This window comes from Crotalus tigris, unplaced genomic scaffold, assembly GCF_016545835.1.
Source record: "Crotalus tigris isolate CLP2741 ecotype Arizona unplaced genomic scaffold, ASM1654583v1 scf7180000017639.5415321, whole genome shotgun sequence".
NCBI classification, from domain to species: domain Eukaryota; kingdom Metazoa; phylum Chordata; class Lepidosauria; order Squamata; family Viperidae; genus Crotalus; species Crotalus tigris.
The window spans coordinates 4,549,205-4,569,075 of NW_024096532.1; the positions used below are offsets into that span (position 1 = coordinate 4,549,205).

General features: G+C 40.4%; 1 protein-coding gene across 5 annotated transcripts in view; it reads right to left on the reverse strand.

Moving 5' to 3' along the window:
• Positions 1-19,871, reverse strand: part of LOC120304552 (protein kinase C and casein kinase substrate in neurons protein 2-like) — a 71,339-nt gene that overhangs the window by 50,559 nt on the left and 909 nt on the right. For 2 of the 5 annotated variants that reach the window (XR_005555748.1, XM_039335283.1), the window contains exon 1: positions 15,453-15,866. The exons of 1 other annotated variant lie outside the window; for it this stretch is intronic. Coding sequence is in view for 2 of the 4 variants with exons in the window: in XM_039335283.1 (XP_039191217.1) it covers positions 15,453-15,492 (40 nt within the window). In the remaining 2 variants the exon portion in view is untranslated. Of the gene's footprint in view, positions 1-13,570; positions 13,724-13,880; positions 14,156-15,452; positions 15,867-19,871 lie in introns of those variants that run through there. 2 more of the 5 variants (XM_039335287.1, XM_039335286.1) reach the window with 2 other exon arrangements.

Genomic DNA, 19,871 nt, shown 5'->3' on the forward strand with positions numbered 1-19,871 from the left:
TCACCCAAACGCCTCGCAGCCTCTTATATAGGCAACTCCCGGGTAAATGGGTTACTTTTCCCGCGCCAGCACCCGCGCATGCGCACGGCGCTGGCGACAGCCTGTCTGGTCCCGGGCAGCTTTGCACCTGCCCGGGACTGCCTGCAAACGCCCGAGCCGTTTGCAAAGGCTCGGGACATAACATCAGCAGTATGTACTGGATCATAGTCTAAAGTTGGAGATAGTTCAGATTAAGTATTGCATTTTTGAATTTGTGTATCCAAACAAATGATATCTAATGCAACTGCCTTCTTCACCCTGGTTCCTTCCAGATGTACTATATTGCTATTTCCAAAATGTTGAAATCTACCATATTTAGAAAACCCCAGTTTTAATAAAGAACTTTTTTTAACTTCTAAAGTAATATTGAACTGATTAGGGCTAGAATGCATTTCTTCCATTTAATTTCCTTCCAAAAAGTCATTTCACTACAGTAATTTTTGGCATAATCTTTAAGGATTTAGAGATCCACCCCAAGGTAATACACTGAAGTCTGTTTTTTTTTTCCTTTCCTCCACCATAAGACCTTAACCATGCACACTTCAGGATTTGTATGTAGCCTTTTCATTCTCCTTACTTTATTTAAGATCTTTATCAGATGAAGAGATCTGAAAACCATATAAACTTGCCCATAATTGTACTTGGTTGGCCCCAATAAAAGTATTCCCCGATTGTGGGTTTTCATTTTCTTTCCTTGGCTGTGTTTGTGCTTCTCCTTCTCATCCCCCACCATTCCTCTCCCTGAACTTTCAGCCAGTCTGCCAAGGGATTTTGGACAGCATGGCTTGAAAATGGACTGATCCATTGAACACTGGATGGAAAAGCTATTTGAAAAAGAGGAATGTGGGATGGAAAGGCTGCAGATGGGAGAACATGTGTTTGCAGTTAACTGGGACCGCAAGCTGGAAAATAAATAGCATATTGCAGAGAAAAGCGCAGTAGTAGCATTGTCCAAGCAAGGATGCAAAGAGAAAAATCAGAATCTGTTCAGCTCCATAAAATGAAATGTGCTGTAGACAACTGGATTTTCCGAATGTCTGAAAGCTATTCCTTCTTTGAAAGTGACTTTAATCTCAAATAACAAATCAGGAGCACATATTATTATTTTTTGAAATGTAAAAGTCTGCATTTCCTGGATTCTTATGCTGCATTTAAACCTTAATGTTTGTTTGATTTGGAGTTTACTGTTTCTCTAAACCTACCAATTGTGATTAAACACAATTGAAAAAAAAAACAACCTAAACAAACCCTGGGTTAGTAAAAGGAGTGAACCAAGTTAGTATAATTTTCTAGGAGTCAGAGGGAAGAATGAACTGGTTTTTTGCATCTATCTAAAGTGCCAGTGGTCACTACTTAATAGCTATCAGGAACTACCAGAGACTCAAAAGTGCTTTTTTAAAAGGCAGCTGGACTGCTTTTTCCAGGAGGAGGAGGAGGAGAAGGTGGAGGAGGTTTCATTTCTCATCCAAGATGAAGCTTCTTGAATGAGAAGCAAAATGTCTTTTTCTTCAAGGAAAAAACAGTCCAGTTGCCTTTTGAAAAAGGACCTGTGAGACAACTATGACCTAGATGACTGAGAATCTCCATAGATACTAGAGACACTAGGCACCTGGAATTTTGCAGCTGTGATTACTAAGCTAGAGAAAAGTCATCGTTATGTTCTTTGAGGGTTTTTGTTCTAGGATAGTTTTTTCCATCCTGATTTTTCAGCTATCAGAATTCCAAACCAGCATGGCCAATGGAGTTGTGTTCCTCCATATCTGCAGAATGGGACAACTCGCCACAGCTAACTCACTGTGGCCAACTCTTTCCATGGGGCAACTTGCTGTGGGAAAATTTAACAATTCAATTTAATTATTTAAAATATTTTTTTTCAAAATTTCTATCATTCATATTTCATTGTCCCTCCTTTTTCATCCTTTCTTTAATGATTCTATTCTACCATTTCTTTGATATTAATGTAACTCTTGTCCTGCAGTGAGTTGTCCTGTGGCGAGTTGTCATAGATGCCAATATCTGGGGCTCTTTTAAATGGGGGGTGCAGCTCAATGGTAGGCCAGATCATATTGACCATATGATCCTATAGTTGGAACTTCATCTTTGTGATAATTCCTGAATTATCTGTATATCTGGTAGCCTCTCCATAGAGGAAATTCAGCTGCAAGAACTGTGAGGAAGTGGACTGGCATCAGTGTCAGAATTGGGGGAAACGGGTGTTTTCATTTTTTTCTCCTGATGCCCAATATTTGCTTTGATATTTATAATCTTGCCCAACCAGCAAACCTCAAAGGGATAAATGTCTCTTATTGGAAATTTGAATTAATCCGTTGTGTAGGAATTTTGAGCTTAGCTAATAGATTGGCCAAATTGCCCACCTTTCATTTAAGTCCATCTAATTATTTTTGAGTGACGGAAGGGTTATGTTAGAGGCTTCCTAGCAATTAGCCCATTATCCCACATTTTTGTTATTTATCTTCTGCTACGCAGCTGTCAGCATGCCACTGACAAGTTTTCCACGCCCCACCCTGCTTCCACCCCATTCTTTCAATTTCAGGCTTAATTTAAGTAAGAGAAGTGTTGGAAATTGGTATTCCTTTCCCTTCACGTGGGAGACCTAGAAATAGTAAATCTGCTACAACTGTAAGAAGAAGACAACAGTTTTGTCCTGTAATGGGGTATGTTTCAATTAGATAAGACTATGCAACTAAATGGGACAAAAGTGGAAACAAATACTGGAAAATTACTATTTTCCTCTGAAAGCAGAACCTTCGTTTCTACATGGACTTTGGTTATTACTGATTGCAGATTGTTCCATGCTTGGCACCTGACTTCTCTTAAATCGTGGGATTAGATATGGACTGCTTCTGTGGTCTGGCCTGCAACTGCTATCTTGTTTATCACGATGACAACTCCCAAGATGTGAACACTGCACAATTGGCCTGTGAACTCCCCTGAAGCCCATCCAGACAAGTGAGTGACATAAAACCATAAAGTGGTTATCTCAGTTTAGTGATTTAGCAACTTTGCTGTTTGCAAATCATGGTTTATGCCATAACCTATCATTCGTATAATATGTACGTGGTCTTAGGGAAAAGCACAAACATTTTAAAGATCCATATTCAATGTATTTTTCCAGAAAGATGTTTGTACAGACGAAGATAATATTTAAAATATTAAAAGACTAAGTTAAAAGATTTAGAAATTAAACTAGGTTTTGAATAATTCTTTGCTGTCGTGATAATTTTTCAGCCAAAGGAAATAGAATATTTTAAATATTACCAAGCCAAAGCAAGATGCATTATCATTTTCTAGTAATTTGTGATAGCAAACTTAGCAATTAAAAACAGAAAATGAATATTTTTAAAATTTTGCATTGGTGTTTCTCCTTTTTAAAAATGGACCACAAACCAACAAATACAATATAAGTCAGGATCGTATAGAGTTGAAGATGCTAGATTAGGGGCAAGGACTCATTCTCACCCAGTCGCTCTCTCAACCCAACCTACCACACAGAGTTGTGTTTGTGGGAACAGATAGGAGAAAGGATCAGTAGGATGATCTTGAACTAAATTAGGAGGGATATGAATCTAATAAATTGCCCAATATTATTTGGTAACTTTTGTGATTTTCTCAAATATTGTAGTTGGCTACTTACATCAAAGATAATAAGAGAACTAATTTGCTGTAGTGGTTAAGGCATCTGGTTAGAAACCGGGAGCCTGGGAGTTCTAGTCCCACTTTAGGCACCAAGCCAGCTTGGGCCTACGATCTCTCTCTCTCTCTCTCTTTCAGTCCTAGGAAGGAGGCAATGGCACTTCTGAAAAACCTTAAGAAAACTTCAGAGATTAGTCCAACCTGTCATCAGGGGTAAAAAGCTGACTTAAAGGCCCAAACATACAAACATAGCATGCATTAATTTGCTTACAATATCATTAAGACAGTCTAGAAAGGTAGAATTTATGTAATTAAATTGACTATAGTGCTGTTATGTGGATTATCTTCATAGTAGTTACGAAAGTATACCAAAACTGATTCTAAACCAGTTTTTTTGGCACAGAGAGTTCATCAAGAGATTTCATCACATTCAATTCTCAAATCCCCCTCCTGCAATTTTTGTAACTCTCAAAAGAGCCTGTTATGCTTAATGTTTTAATATGTTTTTAAATGAAGTTTCTGTGCATTATTCTTCAAATGTTCTTCAAGGTTATAATATTCTGGTAAATTTATGAAGGCATAACTAAATTTAACCAAAACATTTGGAACTTGCTATCATATTTTTTTGCAAAATATATTCAACCGTAATGGTTTCTAGTGATGATTATATTTCTAATCCTATAAATCTTTAACCTTGAATTGAATGAATGTATTTTTATACTTAAAAAAGTGGTGACTGAGGAAGGATGGGAACCTAGTTTGTTTTTTTTACATAATATGTGTTAGTATATTATGTAAACACAACTACGTATGGTTTATTCAACCAACTATGATGAAATGAACTCCTAACATTCAAACAACACTGTCATTGTCCACATATATTGTGCACCTAGCACAATATAGGTGGGCACCCAACATTCCTTTGATCCTTTTTGTTTTAGACCTCCAAAATATGCAAAGAATTACCACTCTGTGTTAATATATTTGAAACCCGTCCTAAGAAATTATTTAGGAAAGTTAAAAATATACCACTCAGATATAAATTCTTCTCCTGTTAAGTCAATTTTGTAACCTCCCCCTTGGCTAAAACCAAATTTGGTCAAAAACTGCATGCAGCTTTCAAAATAAATGAATAAATAAATAAATAGCAAATCCTGCATGTTAACTTGAAAAGTATTTGGGACTTTACAAAGGCTCAAAATGCCAAGAGATCAGCCAGCTAAGGAGTGATGGGTTTAAGCATAAGTTCATGGTCAGCAGAATGAGAGAGATGTGCTGTCATGATAGATGCCGTATTTCCATATGGTTGGCAAGGCTAGGCCAGCAGAGCGACGGAGGAGGAACACACTTCAGCTACCTGCTATGCATTTGCAACTCAAGACGCAACTGTTGTATAACTTTATTCTACCTCCACTTCTAGTTGAAAATTTCTCTCTTCCTTTCACATCTACGAGAAAGGGGAAGTACTCCCACTATCAACAGTGGCCCTATCCATGTAACTCTCTAGCAAGCCCCACCAATTTAAAAACTTTAAAAGAGCAACTGTGATAGAGGCAATTCAGGTAGTCTTCGACGTTCAATCATTCACTTAGCAACTGTTGAAAGTGACAACGGACTCCACCCCAAAGGTATTAGGACCTGGTTCTGAGGCTCTGGTGGCTGGCGGCTCCCCACCAGCGGTCATGTGACTGCATTTTGGGCACTGGGCAACGGCCCTAACTAATGGCTGTTGCATGTGACTCCAATTTATGAAGTTTTTGTTGGAAAACCAGCACTTACGTCCAGTCTCCAGCAAAAATGCCCCCATAGCAAACAATGGGTTTGCTTCATGACTGCAGTGTTCACTTAAAAACTGTGGTGTTTGCTTTATGAGGGCCACAAAAAAAGATTGTGAAATCAGGTTGGTCACATGACCTGTTTTACAACTATCAGAACTTATGACCATAGTTGTCCAGCTTCATCAGAGTCATAAATCAAGGACTACCTGTAATGTGCAGGGGCCCTAGCATAATTTCTCTGTCCTGGTACATGTGGACTACACAAATAGTAAAGAATGCTGACAAAGAGAAGCAGGGAAGTGGGCCTCTGGCACAATATCAGTACATTGCAACATTAAATTTTCTTCACGCACAGGAAAACAGAAGCGCATTGTTCATTCTTACTTTACTTATACAGAATTCCAATAGGCTGCGGATCCAACAAACGGCCCCACACAGTTAGCAAATGTGCAAAGAAGACAATCAGACTTCAAAATCTAACTGCTGTATGCATCTCCTACCTACTCCTCGTTCCACCATATCTAATAAAATCAAATATTGTTCCAATATTCATTTTCCACTGCCTTACCGTGGGGATAAAGAATCAAGATGAAGAACTCCTGATCAAAGGAGGAAAATAATCATGGTGGTGCTGCCATTTCATTTCCCTCTTAACTGGAGTTTCTCCTTCCAGGAACAAAGGAAGCAGTGTTAGGAAAACTAAGAATAATTACAATGGAAGCTCAAATATCATTTGAGGCTTCTTGAAACACTTTGAATAAAGAAGTGGGGCATGAGGGAGCCATCTCCAAGGGATGACTGATAAGTTCTGTGTTGTGAAAGACCAAGCAATATTGTGCCACAGTGTTTTCTGTTGGCCAAAGATGCAGGAATATTTTTGTCCTGAAAGATCATTGTCTGGTGCATGGAAAGGAAACTTTTGCTCTGCACACAGGGGGGGATCCACAGCAACCCATAAGGAAGAAGGTACACAGGTGTGGCATTCCCACTGCTGTAATAAGTCATATGATGAAGTTGAGATGTGAATCCTAGCTTTGCATTCAGACAGAACCCCTCATTCTTCTCTCTTCTGCCCAAGTATTTACGGAGCATTCAGGTTTGAAGATGAAGGCTATATTTTAATTACATTTGTAAAACCAGAAATAAGGTAATCAGTCTCACAGATGAGCAGAACAAAGCAACCATGGTTTGTTTTTTCTAATTTTTTAGCAGCTCTTTTCTTTATAATTTGGTAGATTTTTTTTTTAATGGAGTTCAAAAACATAGAAAGAAGGAGACAGGGTCTACGTACTAAGCAAGTATCTCTAAGCCATTGCATAGAAGCAAGAGTTTCATTCCATAAGCCAACAACAATGATGGTTTTAACTCTGCTTTCTTGCTCAGTTGGGTTACTGGATCTGGGCTTTAAAGAAACATTTGCTGCCATTTGGTAGTCATCTGGAGTTTACAGCTCAGATCTGGTAGCTTAATGTTCAATCAAAACTCAACAAGTTATATAGTTTACCAAAATACCTAATATGTATAGTCTAGCTACTGTCTATGGTGTATTATACAGATATTTCTCCTCTAGCTCTCCACAGGCAACTTCATACAGGATCTATTCTATATCCCCTTCCATGTGGCTTAGGTCTAGGAGAGCTGCTCTCTGTGTGTGACTCTTAAATTCTTTCTTCTGCAAGCTCCTGAATCATAGGAAACTCCATAACAAATCCTGATTTATACAATATATGAAGTCACAGCTTAACCAACTGCATTGCAGCCTAATGTCCAAACCTAGATTCTGTGGTGAATTGATGGTACTGTATATTTTGTAAACCCAGAAAAATATAGTTTATTCAATGAACCCATTTTTCAGGCTTTGCAGAAATCCTATAAAAATTTGGCCTATTGCATCCAGAATCTACTAAATGGGTGGTGGTGTCTGTGAAATTGAGATATTATTATATATCATGCCCCCTTTTACTATTTTTTCTTAAGCAAAAAAGCCCAAGCATTGTAACATTTCCTCCAAGAACAATTAATGTTGTTTCTTCTTTCAATTTTCCTATTTTTTTCTAGTCCACAATAGCATTTTTAAATTACAATCAGAACTGCTTTGGAAACCGTAGCCCTTCAGATGCCCAGACCTCTTAGGAGTCTTCAATCAATGTGGTTAATAATGCTTTGTCACTAAAATGAGAGATGCTAGGTGGGAGATATAGGTCTAGAGATTTTCTAATGCAATTCAGCAGCCTTGTTTAAAGTGGCACCCCTGAATTGTAATCTCATATCTACCAAGTGCCACATTGGAAGGTGGGAGGGAGGCATACACTATTTCAACAGTCAGAATTTAGTGATCCCATCAGGTCCCCCAAGTATCTCTCAGTGTCACAAATATTCTAGAGAAATTCATTATTATTTGTTATATTTTTATCCCTTTATTATTTTTATAAATAACTCAAGGCAGCAAACATACATAATACGCTTTCCTCTTCTCATTTTCCCCACAAAAACAACCCTGTGAGGTGGAATGAGCTGAGAGTGAGTGACTGGTGCAAAGTCACCCAACTGGCTTTTATGTCTCAGGAAGGACCAGAACTCATAATTTCCTGGTTTCTTGGCCAGCAACTTAACTACTAGATCAAACTTATATTTTTATGTTTTATACTTTATATTCTTGTTCACCTTAGCATTTTATCTTTAGTTACATTGCATTGCATTTGCCATATTCTTGCACATTTCTGCATTCTGGAGTTGTTCGTTTTGAGCTCTGTCCAGCCCCTATGTTGTTTTTTAACTTCCCTGAATAATGTGATATCATCAGCAGATACAGTCTTCTCTGCTAGTGTGTCCAAAATCTACATCTGTTGAACTGTTGTTTGCCAGAAGTTGTTAAAAGACTTAGCAGTCCTGCCACGAAGTGTATATTTGCCTTTCTAAACTATATTTCTCAGTTTAAATGGTTCTGAACAACTCTGAGATTATTCAGAGATTTCGTTCTGTACTGGAAAAACCACGATACTTACATCAGAAGATAAGACCATGAAGGGTTGGAGAAAACAGGTTTTATTTGCGCAAAGGTTCAGAGTATTCATATTCGGCAGAAGTCATCAGCAACTAAAAATCCTCTTAACTCTTTCCTATTCTTTGGTACAGGCAGCTGGCAGATAGTGGATGATGCCTTGCAAAACCAGGGGGGTTGTCCTCTGCCCACAGGTTCGGTACATCAAATTCCTCCCAACTGGTATTCGTCTCTATTGTTTGTGCCAGCATCACCATTCTCCATTTCTCTGCACGAGGTACTTCCATTAGTACCTTTCCATATTTTATTGCCATGGTGCCATCCTCTTCAAAGGAGATCTGCGCCCTTAACTTACATAGCAGATCCCTACCTAATAAAGGGATGGGACAGTCTGGCATATACACAAACTGATGAGTTATGGTTCTTCCTCCCATAGTGCAACTTAAGGGTTCTAAAAATGGTTGCTATAAGATTTTTCCTGTTGCTCCTTGTATATTGATAGAGTGGGGAGAAGCTTGGCTCAGGGTTGAGTTAGGACTGATCGGGTAGCTCCAGTATCCACAAGGAAGGGAATAGGTTTGCCTCCTTCTATTAGACTGACCGCAGGTTCTGGGAGATGGGCTGAACCCGGTCGGTCTCAGTCCCAGTCCTCCACTTCTGCCAGGCCTATGAAGGGAGTTCTTGAAAATCCTCTTCTTCTCTCTCTCTCCCTCCCTGGCTTATCCCTGGGCTATCTCTGTAGCTCTTCGCAAACCTGCTTCTTCCCCTTCCCTGTTCTTCATCCTGCTCCCTTTCTGGACATTCACCCTTCTAGTGTCCTTCCTTCTTACATATGGCACACTGGTTTCATCCTAATGTCATTCCATTTCTCCTACTTCTGCCACCTCCTCTTGGCACTTCCATCATACTAACAGCCAGCAATTCAGCCTTCCTTTTCATCTTCTGGTCCTTCTTTCTTTCTTCCTCTTTTTCCCTATTAACAAAAGTCTTTCTGACCACTTCCATTAGTTCACTCATGGGCTTTCCAGGGCTCCCTCCAATCTTTGCAACTTTCTACGGATATCAGGGGCACTTTGTGAGATAAAGGCCATGGCAAGCATTCGAGTATTGTCAGGCTCTGTTGGATCAATAGATGTATACATTTGGTAGGCTTGGAGCAATCGAGTGTAAATTGCTTCCAGACTCTCTGTGGCTTCCTGCACTACTAAGGATGGTTTAGACATGTTAACAGATGGTTTTCCTGCTGCACGGACTGCCTGCACCACTAACTGTTGATAAGCCTGCAGATACCTGAGGTCGTGATATGGATTCCATGAGAGATCTTTAGAAGGGAAGTTTCTCTCAACGTGTTCCTCAAGAGAATGAAGCAGTGGGAGACAGGGCTTCACTACTTTTGTCACAGCCATCCTAATCTTTTCCCTTTCCTCAGGATTAAACATAGTCCCCATGAGCTGCTGCATATCCATCCAGGTAGGGTTGTGGGTGTCTACAATGGTCTTCACCAAGTCTGCCACTTCATGTGGTTTCTCACTAAAGGGGCTGTAATGGAATTTCCAATTAAGAAGGTCTGATGTAGTAAAAGGCACATGTTGGAATAGAGGAGCGGTAGCAGTGTCTGCCGGGTTGTCCTTACTGGCAACCAATTGATCAACCTGTCTGAGGGGAGCGTTCAAAGAAGTTTGCTCAGTTTTCACCCTCATTCGTTCGGCTATCGGTCCTCCCACTTCTCTGTCTTCTGTTTGCAGTCCCGTCCATTCCTCCTCTGCCTCACCCCACCTTCAGCACCTCTTGCTGAAGGCCCACCTTGGGTCCCTTGATCCTGGACATCTGTTTGGATTATGGCTTGTCCCCAGCTTTTTCTATCCTCAAAACTTTTTAACATAGGGGACAGTTTTGCATTTCTGGATCCATTGTGGAGGTCTTTGCAACAAGCCGAGCCACACATCAATATAGGGTGCTTGGTCTGGGTGCCCTAACGTGGGATGGAACACTAGCTGATGTACTTTTAAGGCAACAGACAGATCTAACGTCCCCGTGCCTGGCCAGCCTACATTAAAGCTTGGCCAGTCTACCTCACAAAAAATCCTCAACTTATGCCTGCTCCACTTAATACCGTAGTCCTGGGTCCCATAAGCAGAACTAAAATGCTTTAACATACACCTCAACGGAATGAGGGGCACACTTTCACCACCCCTCATGATCCTCCCAGGGCACCAGACAAGACAAATGAGGAAAAGGGATGAGAGGAAGGTAAGGGGTGCTTCCACTCAGGATAACATTGGGATTTACACTTGTTCACGCTCGACCCAGGGAGCCAGAAGATCACGGTCTCCAATGGGAATTGCGAATGCCACTCACTCACTACTGGCCCAGGGTGTCGGACACTCACGGTCACCTTTGGGAAACTCAGTAGCCTTTCACAGCAAACACTCACAACAATCCTCCCACCTTATTCCAAAGAGAGGGTGATCAGTCCTCTCCTCCGTCCCTGTTAACAGGGAGGAATTTCTTTTTCTCCATCCAATACTTGCCTGCAGGCCAATCTCCCGTCCTCTGGCCAGCTAGAAGGTATCCTAGTCTCCTTCCCCTTCACCTGTGGTTCTTGAAGTGGCTGACCACCGCTGCTGGAGCCCTGCACCACAGGGAGGTCCCTCAGAGTAAAAGGTCCGATGGTGCCTGGGATGTTCCCCCTAACACTACAGGCCCCTGGCACCAGGGTGTGCCCTCCAGAGAGCCCCAAGACTCCTTGCCATCCTGCCGTGGTCACCAGATAATTGTAGTGGAAAAACCACGATACTTACATCAGAAGACAAGACCACGAAGGGTTGGAGAAAACAGGTTTTATTTGCGCAAAGGTTCAGAGTATTCATATGACAAATTCTGAACCCTGAGTTACTTCCAGGGTGTCATTTTTATACAGGTTGTCACCCATGCTTTTACCCAAGGGATGACTTCTTATCTACCTTTAACATACTAAAAGAGAGAAGTTCATATCTTGAGACCACACACATAGGAAAAGGAGAAGTTCACACAAATGACTATCTTACCACATGGCCCTACACGGGTAATATCTTACACCATCTATGACTTTCAGTTGACACTTCTTGTAAAATGTTTTCTTCATAGAATTGCACACAGGTCATCACACTCAGCCAGTTTATAATATTAGTTAATGCTTTCAAAACATCACTCCTGTTAATTAAAATATAATTCAAAAGTACTTTATCATTTCTCTTAATGGCAATTTTTCATCTACCTCAGTCCCACCAAAGTTACTCCTCATCCAGGATCCATTATTGGGGTAGACAGAATGGCCTTTTATTCCATTTTCTATTCATTATAGCCTCTAGGATTACATTAAACTCCCCTTCTAACACTGAGATCCAGCACTGCAATTTAATTTTATTTTGGCTCCAATTGCTTTTTCCACAAGCCAAAAAAAAAAAAAAAAATTTAAAAAAAAACCACCCTGGAAAATAAGAAGAGGGAAGAGAAGGCAGTTCCCAGCTGGAGTTGGCAAGGGCTGGACTGCAAAGATGGCTCAGGATTTGCTCTAAGGGAAATGGCTCCTCTCTGCCTCTCAGATTTGGCTGCACTGCCTGCAGTTTTCCATCCAGCTAAGAAAAAAGTGGGTTAAAAAAAAAAAAAACTAGTCAAAATTGCCAAATGGAGGCTGTCTCTTTATTTCCCACAGCAGGGTGGAGGGAAAGTAAATTCTAGGAACTGACTTGCTGGCTTTCCAAGATCTACCCAAATTTTCTTCGATGGTTCAGAATGAAAGAACTGGCACCCCAACTGTCCATGACACTCAGTTCCAAGTCATTCAAAGCTGTTTAAAGTTTATTACTTCAGTTCTGTTTTGGTTTCAGATCGTATGAATCATTACTAATTTCTTCCCTGTTCATTAAGGAAAAATAAATGCTCCCAAATTGGCTTATAGATATGGGTTGTGGGATATTCCCTGTCTTTTGATGAATAAACCAAGAGGACGTATATTATACAAAGCAGAGGAATGGGGAGAAAAGAGTGGGGGAAAGCTAATTTGGGGACTGTTTCTTACAGTTACAAGTAGAAAAATTAATTATGGCAGCTTTCCCGATCAATGTATGATCAGGACTTACTAAGTTTATCCAAATCAAACTAAAATAATTTACACAACCAGATCTTGCTTAAAATGCAATAACCCACCAATCTCTCTATACTGCTTTCCTAGAAGGGGCTTTTCTTACCCAATTTTATTGAAAAGCAAGTCCAACCTTCCAATGTAACAATGGATGCGGGTTGGGGGGGTGTCCAAAAAGTCACGATGGCAGCCACCAATATGTGATTGAAACCCCACAATTTTTTTGTATACTCAGGAACTTCTGCACATATCCCTTCAATTATTTCATACTGGTTCTTTCATCTTTAACCCCCCCCCCCCGAAAATCCATTCGTTTACATAATATTTTTAACAAGCAGTGCTAAGAATTGTCCACTGGGAAGATGTGTGGACTTCAACTCCCAGAATTCCCCAGCCAGCATGCTTGCTAAGGAATGCTGGGAGTTGAAGTCCACACATCTTCAAGCTATTAAGGTTGAGAAATACTGTCCTACTGTCATCTACAGTCCCAGCCATTCTAGCTACCACAAGCAGCCATCTCTCTCTCCTGCCCCCTCTCCCATATCAGCCCCACAAATTATAGTCTTGCTTTATAAACCTCCATGCTGCATTCTCTCTTAGCTTTTCCTTCCTGTCATTGGGTTGTGGTCAGGATAAAATGGAGAGGAGAGAGAACCACAGAAGCCACCCAGACTTCTTTGGAGGAAAGGCAATAAAAATTTAATAGAGGAAAAAAAAACAAAAACAATGTAAGAATAATTAAAATAAAGCTGAATTTTGGACTCTATCCTCCATCAAGCATACAGACAGATATCCCCTTATTTTTATTTTTTTTGTAAACTGTTTCAAAAAAATGTTCATAGGTTCTCCAAAAGCCTGTGGTCTTTTATACAAGACTGGGGACAATATTTGGGGAACAAGAACAAATAATACCTCTTCCTTGACTTAAAGTAATTAGGTCTCTTCATTTGCACTCCATTTTATAGTAAAATCTACCTTATAAACTTTTTCTCCATTTACTCTGCATAACAATCACAGGCATGGAAATGGACACCAACTCTCCCCAGCCTGGAAAAGGCCTTCAGGTGTTCTGGATTACAATTCCCATCATCCTTGGCCCACTGGATACGATAGGGGCTACAATTCAACCTATGTGGAAGGTACAGTTTGAAGAAGGCTGAACACTCCCCAACCACTCTCTGAGTGCATCCCAAGTTTTCCATTTTATGGGCCCATCCCTTTCTTCCCCCCACCCCACTTCTACAAATGCCCATTGAGCAATTTTGCTTCTGGCTGGAAAACCTACCTTCTGGTGGAGCCCCCATCCTGCCCGTACTGTCCTCCACTCACTCCGCTCCAAGCAACAGATGGTGGTGGCTCAGCACCAGTGGGATGGTGGAGGGGAGAGAAAGCTGGGGCAGGTGCCAGGGAGGACTTAGCTGTATCACTCTTCTTCCCAGCCACACTCACGCCATCTCTTTTCCCCCTTTTTCTTTCTTTCTCTCTCTCTCTCTCTCTTGCCTTTCCTTGCCTCTCAGTTCTCCATCCGTGCCTGCCACCCTCACTAATTCATAGCACCTCCTTCCTGTTCAGTATCATCCTCCCCCTTTATCTCTCCCCCTTTCACACTTATCCCTGACAACTTTCCTTTTTACTATTTGTCTTTTCTCTTTTAATATTTAAGATTAAATAATAGTTAACTTCTACTTTCTTAAATCAGCTATACCTAAATAGTTTTTCTGCTTTTTTTTCTCCTTACAAGTTTTGTGAGGAATGCACCTTCTGTAGTGTGCACCCCTTTCTCCTTTCAAAGAGAGATATATCTTCCTGCCTAACCCTATTTTATCCTGAAAATGTATCTTTCTGACTCATTTATACAATTAATCTTTTCAGTCAATCATTCATTGGGAGGCTCCTGATAGCTAAAATTTTCTATTTAAAGGTGTTTTAAAAACCCTAAGAGCAGGCAATAATGTAATATTAAAAACAAGCACCAAAACAATTAAAAATTATGGCAATAAAAAAACCATGGTAAAATACAACTTTGAATAAACATAATCTCAGCAGTGATTTTAACTAGAAGTAATCATCACTTAAATAATCACTACTAAGTCAATGAAATATATTCCTCAAGAATGTTTTTTTTAAATTCTAATGTTAACAATTTGCAGATTGCTTATCAATCAATCATCTATTTATTGTTAAAGTGATGCACCATTATTTTATTATTGTCCAGATACAACAATCTTATGCTGATTATATTCTGACATTTATTCCACAAATAAATGTGTGTGTATTCCTGTGCATGCAGATAAATCTGCTAAATTGTCTAGGGTAGATCATCTACTCCAGCTTAAAATACTACTAAATTGATTAGCTGGCTAGTAGCCAGTCATTAATGACCTAATTAATGTTTTAATCCTAGTTTCCTTCTTCCTATTTTTAGAGCACTCAGTAAAGGTTCTGCTATTGCCAAATTGCAAAACGCAACAATTCTTTTTACACTATAAAGAGCATGATGTTCCACAGATAAATACTGTGGTGGTGGTTCATGACGGGTAATTTTTTTAATTAACTGATCCTAATTTTTACAATACTATGAAGCAACTTGTACGATTTTCACTATCCTAACTGGAGATCTGATGCAGTGATCCAATTCATGGACAATGAAAGAAAGATTTGAATCCTGCACATTCTTTCCCTTCTCAGCACACTCATCCCTTAATGTTTCCTCCTCTCATGTTTCTCTTTGCTTTTTCTTCCTCTCCCTCCCAGCTCTGTCTTTCTTCCCATAGCTTCCGATGGTCTAAGTTATACTCATTCTCTGTCATAAATGCTGCACAGCATTCACAAGTAAGCTCAAGTTACTTGAACCTACCTTTCCCGTCTTCCTTGCTCGATTCTGCTTTCTCTTTCATGCTGTTGCAATTTCCAGTCTTCCAGTGTTTTCCAAACTTGGAAAAAGGGCTGTTGCTGGTAGGAGATGAATTTAGGCCTGGAAAATTCCTCCTTGCTGGGGAATGTCAAACTTAAGGAGTGGGGGGGGGGGGGAAGGACTAGTTAACCCTTTATTAACAAGCCACTGATGTTAGCTAGCTCTGAGCATTGCACAGTCCTATAGCTGGGACATATTGAGAGGAAGCATAGTTACCTTTCCTACTCAGTGCCCCAGACAGGCATAGCATTGATCTTTACGTGCTGTCCCAGCAGATTCTTGGTCCCTCCACACCCTGACAGCTGCCACAGCTGTACCCCTGGATCTTTTCCAAAACCTGGGAGAGAACAGCTCTTCTATTCCAGGAAAATGACAGGACACACATAAGGGAGCATATTCTAGTCCCCCCCCCCCCAAATTCTCTAAGACACCAGGATAGAGAAGTTTCTTATTCTGTGACTGATTTTTGCTAGGAATACTAGAAATGAAAGCCACCACATCACATGTAATATATAGGGAAGGGGGGCACAGAGCCCAAAGTATAAAGCTCCACCCTAAAGCTACAAATAACTACAATGGAAAACATAAAACCAAAGTAACTGATCTGTGCAGAGCCAGGAAAATGCTGGGGTTGTCAATAAAACTGGCTGATCTATTTTGTTTCAGCATATCGAATTCTAGTTTCACCGTCTGAAGCATGTGCATGGAACGTAGGTTCCATATGTATGCATGTTTACTGTGAGAATTAAAGGAACATGAGGACATTGGGATATATTATGAGCGGCTGGCAAGTAGCATATAATAATGGAAAAAAACAGAAGGCACCATTTTAAAGAAGGCACCAGTTATAATCACAACTGGGACCAGAATTTCCATTGATAAGCAAGTCGGTTGTTGAGTTTGCCTGATTTTAACAACTTTGTTTGCCATGGTTCTTAAGAACATCATTGCAGTTGTTAAATAAATTGCACAGTTGATAATCGAAGCAGGCTTCTCCCATTGACTTTGTCAGAAATTGGCTGGGAAGTTTGCAAAATGGCGATCAGATGACTCCAGGACCCTGCAACCAGTGGTGGGATTCAGCCGATTTGCACCACTTCGGCAGAACCGGTAGCTAATTTTTTGTTGCTCAGGCCCAGAATGGACTTCCGGAAGTGGCATCCAAACAGAGAACTGGTTGTTCACATATTTGAATCTTATCACTGCCCGTGGCCATCATAAATAGAGTTTATGTACATTGCCAAATGTCCACATTTTGATCATGTGACTTGCTGCAATGGCCTTAAATGTGAGGGTTGGTCGTCACTTGTTCCATTGTAACTTTGAATAGTTGCTCAATGAATGGTTATAAGTTAAGGACTTCCTGTACAGAAATTCTTATTCACAACCCTGCCATTGGCAAATACCAACAATTCCCCCCCCCCAATGATTATGAGAACTAAGCACTTATTCTTTTTAAAGCAATGAAAGCTCAGATTCCAAACTCCAAATTAAGGTAACCCATTCTGGGCTGGCAAAATGGTCCTTACGGTAGAAGCTTAGTCTCCCTGTGCATTCTTACCTACAACTTCTGTGGGTAAAGCAGTGACTTCTCTAGCAGCTGTTGCAATCCACTCCTGGGAGTGGGAATTGCTATATTAGGAAGTCCAGCAGAAAATCAAAGCTTAGGTGTTGTTTGTTCTGTTCCCTCTCCCTGTACACAGCTAGAAAGCTCCTTACATTTGCTTCCACAGCCTAGCCTAGCTTCAGGGTCAGGAATTCACCAACCATCTATTTTGAGGGCATATCTGATTTCAGTCCCTTGTGTTGCCATTTTGAGGGCATGAACTGCCCAGAGTATGTACTTGTATAAAGACCACAGAGAAAAATGACTGCCTGTCTTTTGGCCGTTTGGAGGAAGAGCATGCTAGGAATTTTCAGAAAATTGGCAGCAAGATAAGCCAAAGATTTCTCTAAATTGTCAAAGAGAAGAAGAGGTTTGTGAAAGACAGAATATATTTCTTTTGGTTTTAGGGATTTTTTTTTTTTTTAAAAAAAAACAGGGGCTGCCTACTACAGCTGTAAATCATGATGGTTGTAAAGCAGGACATCACCATAACCCAATCTTATGACCTTTTTTGAGGTGATTGTTAAGCAAACTAACAGAGTATAGGGTCATTAAGCAAACTCATTGTTTGCTATGGAGCATTTTTTTGCCAAAAACTGACAGTAAATGCTGATTTTCAGTTAAATAATCGTAAATTGCGGTCATGAGACTGCAGGATGCTGCAAATATCTGTAAATGTAGGCTGGTTGCTTAGCATCTAAAGTGAGGTCATATGTCTGGGGGGGGGGCTACCCTTCATAATTTTGAAACCTGGTCATAAGTATCTTTGGCACTAATGGGCACTAAAGAATTCATCATAAGCTGAGGACTACATATATAATTCTCATATTCTTATATTGCAAGACATTCTACAACTTTGATAGAGCTAATAAAAGTATTATCTTGGTTTTTCTCCCCAGATGCAAGGGTAATTTTATACATATTTTCATCTATATACATATACACACAATATACAGGCAGTCCTCAACTTACGACCACAATTGAATCCAAAATTTACGTTGCTAAGTGAGAAATTTGTTAAGTGAATGTTTGCCCTATTTTACGACCTTTCTTGCCATATTAGTTAAGTGAATCACTGCAGTTGTTAAGTTAGTCACATGGTTGTTAAGTGAATTTGGCTTCTCCACTGATTTTGCTTGTCAGAAGAGGATCCCATGCCTCGGGTACACCTCAACCATCATAAATATGAACCAGTTGTCAAGCTTCCAAATGTAAATCACGTGACCATGGGGATGCTGCAACGGTCATAAGTGTGAAAAATGGTCATAACTCACTTTTTTTCAGTGCCATTGTAATTTCGAACCATCACTAAGCGAACTGTTGTTAAATCGAGAACTACCTGTATATCATCATCATTTTAGCTATTGTCTATGCACTGTAGCAGTGGTGGAGAAACTATGGCACGGGTGCCAAAGGCGGCACTTGGAGCCCTCTCTGTGGGCACACATGCTGTTGTCCCAGCCTTGCCTCCCCCTGCGACCCCCTCCTCACCAGCAGCCCCCCTGGAGGAGAGTCACCCCCGAGTGTGGCCCAAGTGGAGCAGCACAGCCAAGGACATGGCAGACAAGCAGCGTAGACAAGACTCTGCCCTCACGCCCGATCGTGCAGTTGATGCTGCAGGGCACGGGCAGAGGGCGTGGCCGCCATGGCACTGCTGGGCTTCCTGGGCAATCTGCGGCGGGGCCTGGAGGTGGTGAGTGGCCCTGCGGGCAGGCCGGGTGGAGGCGGGGCAGGGGGTGGAGCAGGGGCGGGGCTGGTTTTTGGGCACCGGGTCTCTAAAAGATTCGCACTGTAGGATGAAGACCTCTTCCACGTGTTTGCAACTTATAGGGTTCTGAGCTTTCTTTTGCCAATTGGGCCCGCCATACTTGCTGATGTCATCCATCAATCTTATCTCTTTTGTGGATGCTTTTTATCAAGTGGGATCCATTCTATGACTGCCTTGGTCCACCTGCCATCAGTTCTTCTTACTATGTGACCAGCCCTGTTTCCATTTCAATTCTTTTACTCTCTTGATCACATCATATATATTTTATATTTCACTAGCTTTCTTTAATTGGGTATTGTTACACCTGAAGTTCTAGATGCACGTCACTTTCAAGGACTTGCTGGCCAAATTTAGAAAATTTCTGGCTTTAAAATAACAATTCAATCAGCACCGCTTCACACCAATAATTTCTACTGCAGTACTTAATGTGACTTATTTTTACTTTGTCTGAAAATATCCCTCAGGATTTTGACTTACAATAATTCTGTGACAGAGCTTTTTGTTTCTTAAAGCTGTACAGTTAGCATCTGATTAGTTGATTTTGACATTTCCTAGCACTTGTGATTTTGCCAGCTATTTGAGCATGTTAATGCATTTGATTTTGTCTATATTTTTTCTGCTTACTACCACAAAAGGTTATTCATCCCTAGAGAGTCAAAGATTTAGGTTTCCTTAAATTAGTTTTGTTTCCAAATATGTGAGTGATATATGAAGCATCATAACTCTTTTTAGTGGTAACTGTAAGCCAAATTGGCACTACAGCTATAGATATCACAACTAATACTTTATCTTCCTCTCTGACAGAATGAAGCATTTTAATAACAATAAAATCATTATGGTTAGGAAAGACAATTTTATAGCATTTTGCCTCTGTGGCCAATTATATTCACCTGGGAAACACAGTATTCTTTCTGGAAAATGATAGTTAATAGTTCCATTAAGAATAAAATTTTCCCTGTGCATCTTCAAGTCAGTTTTGACTCCAGGT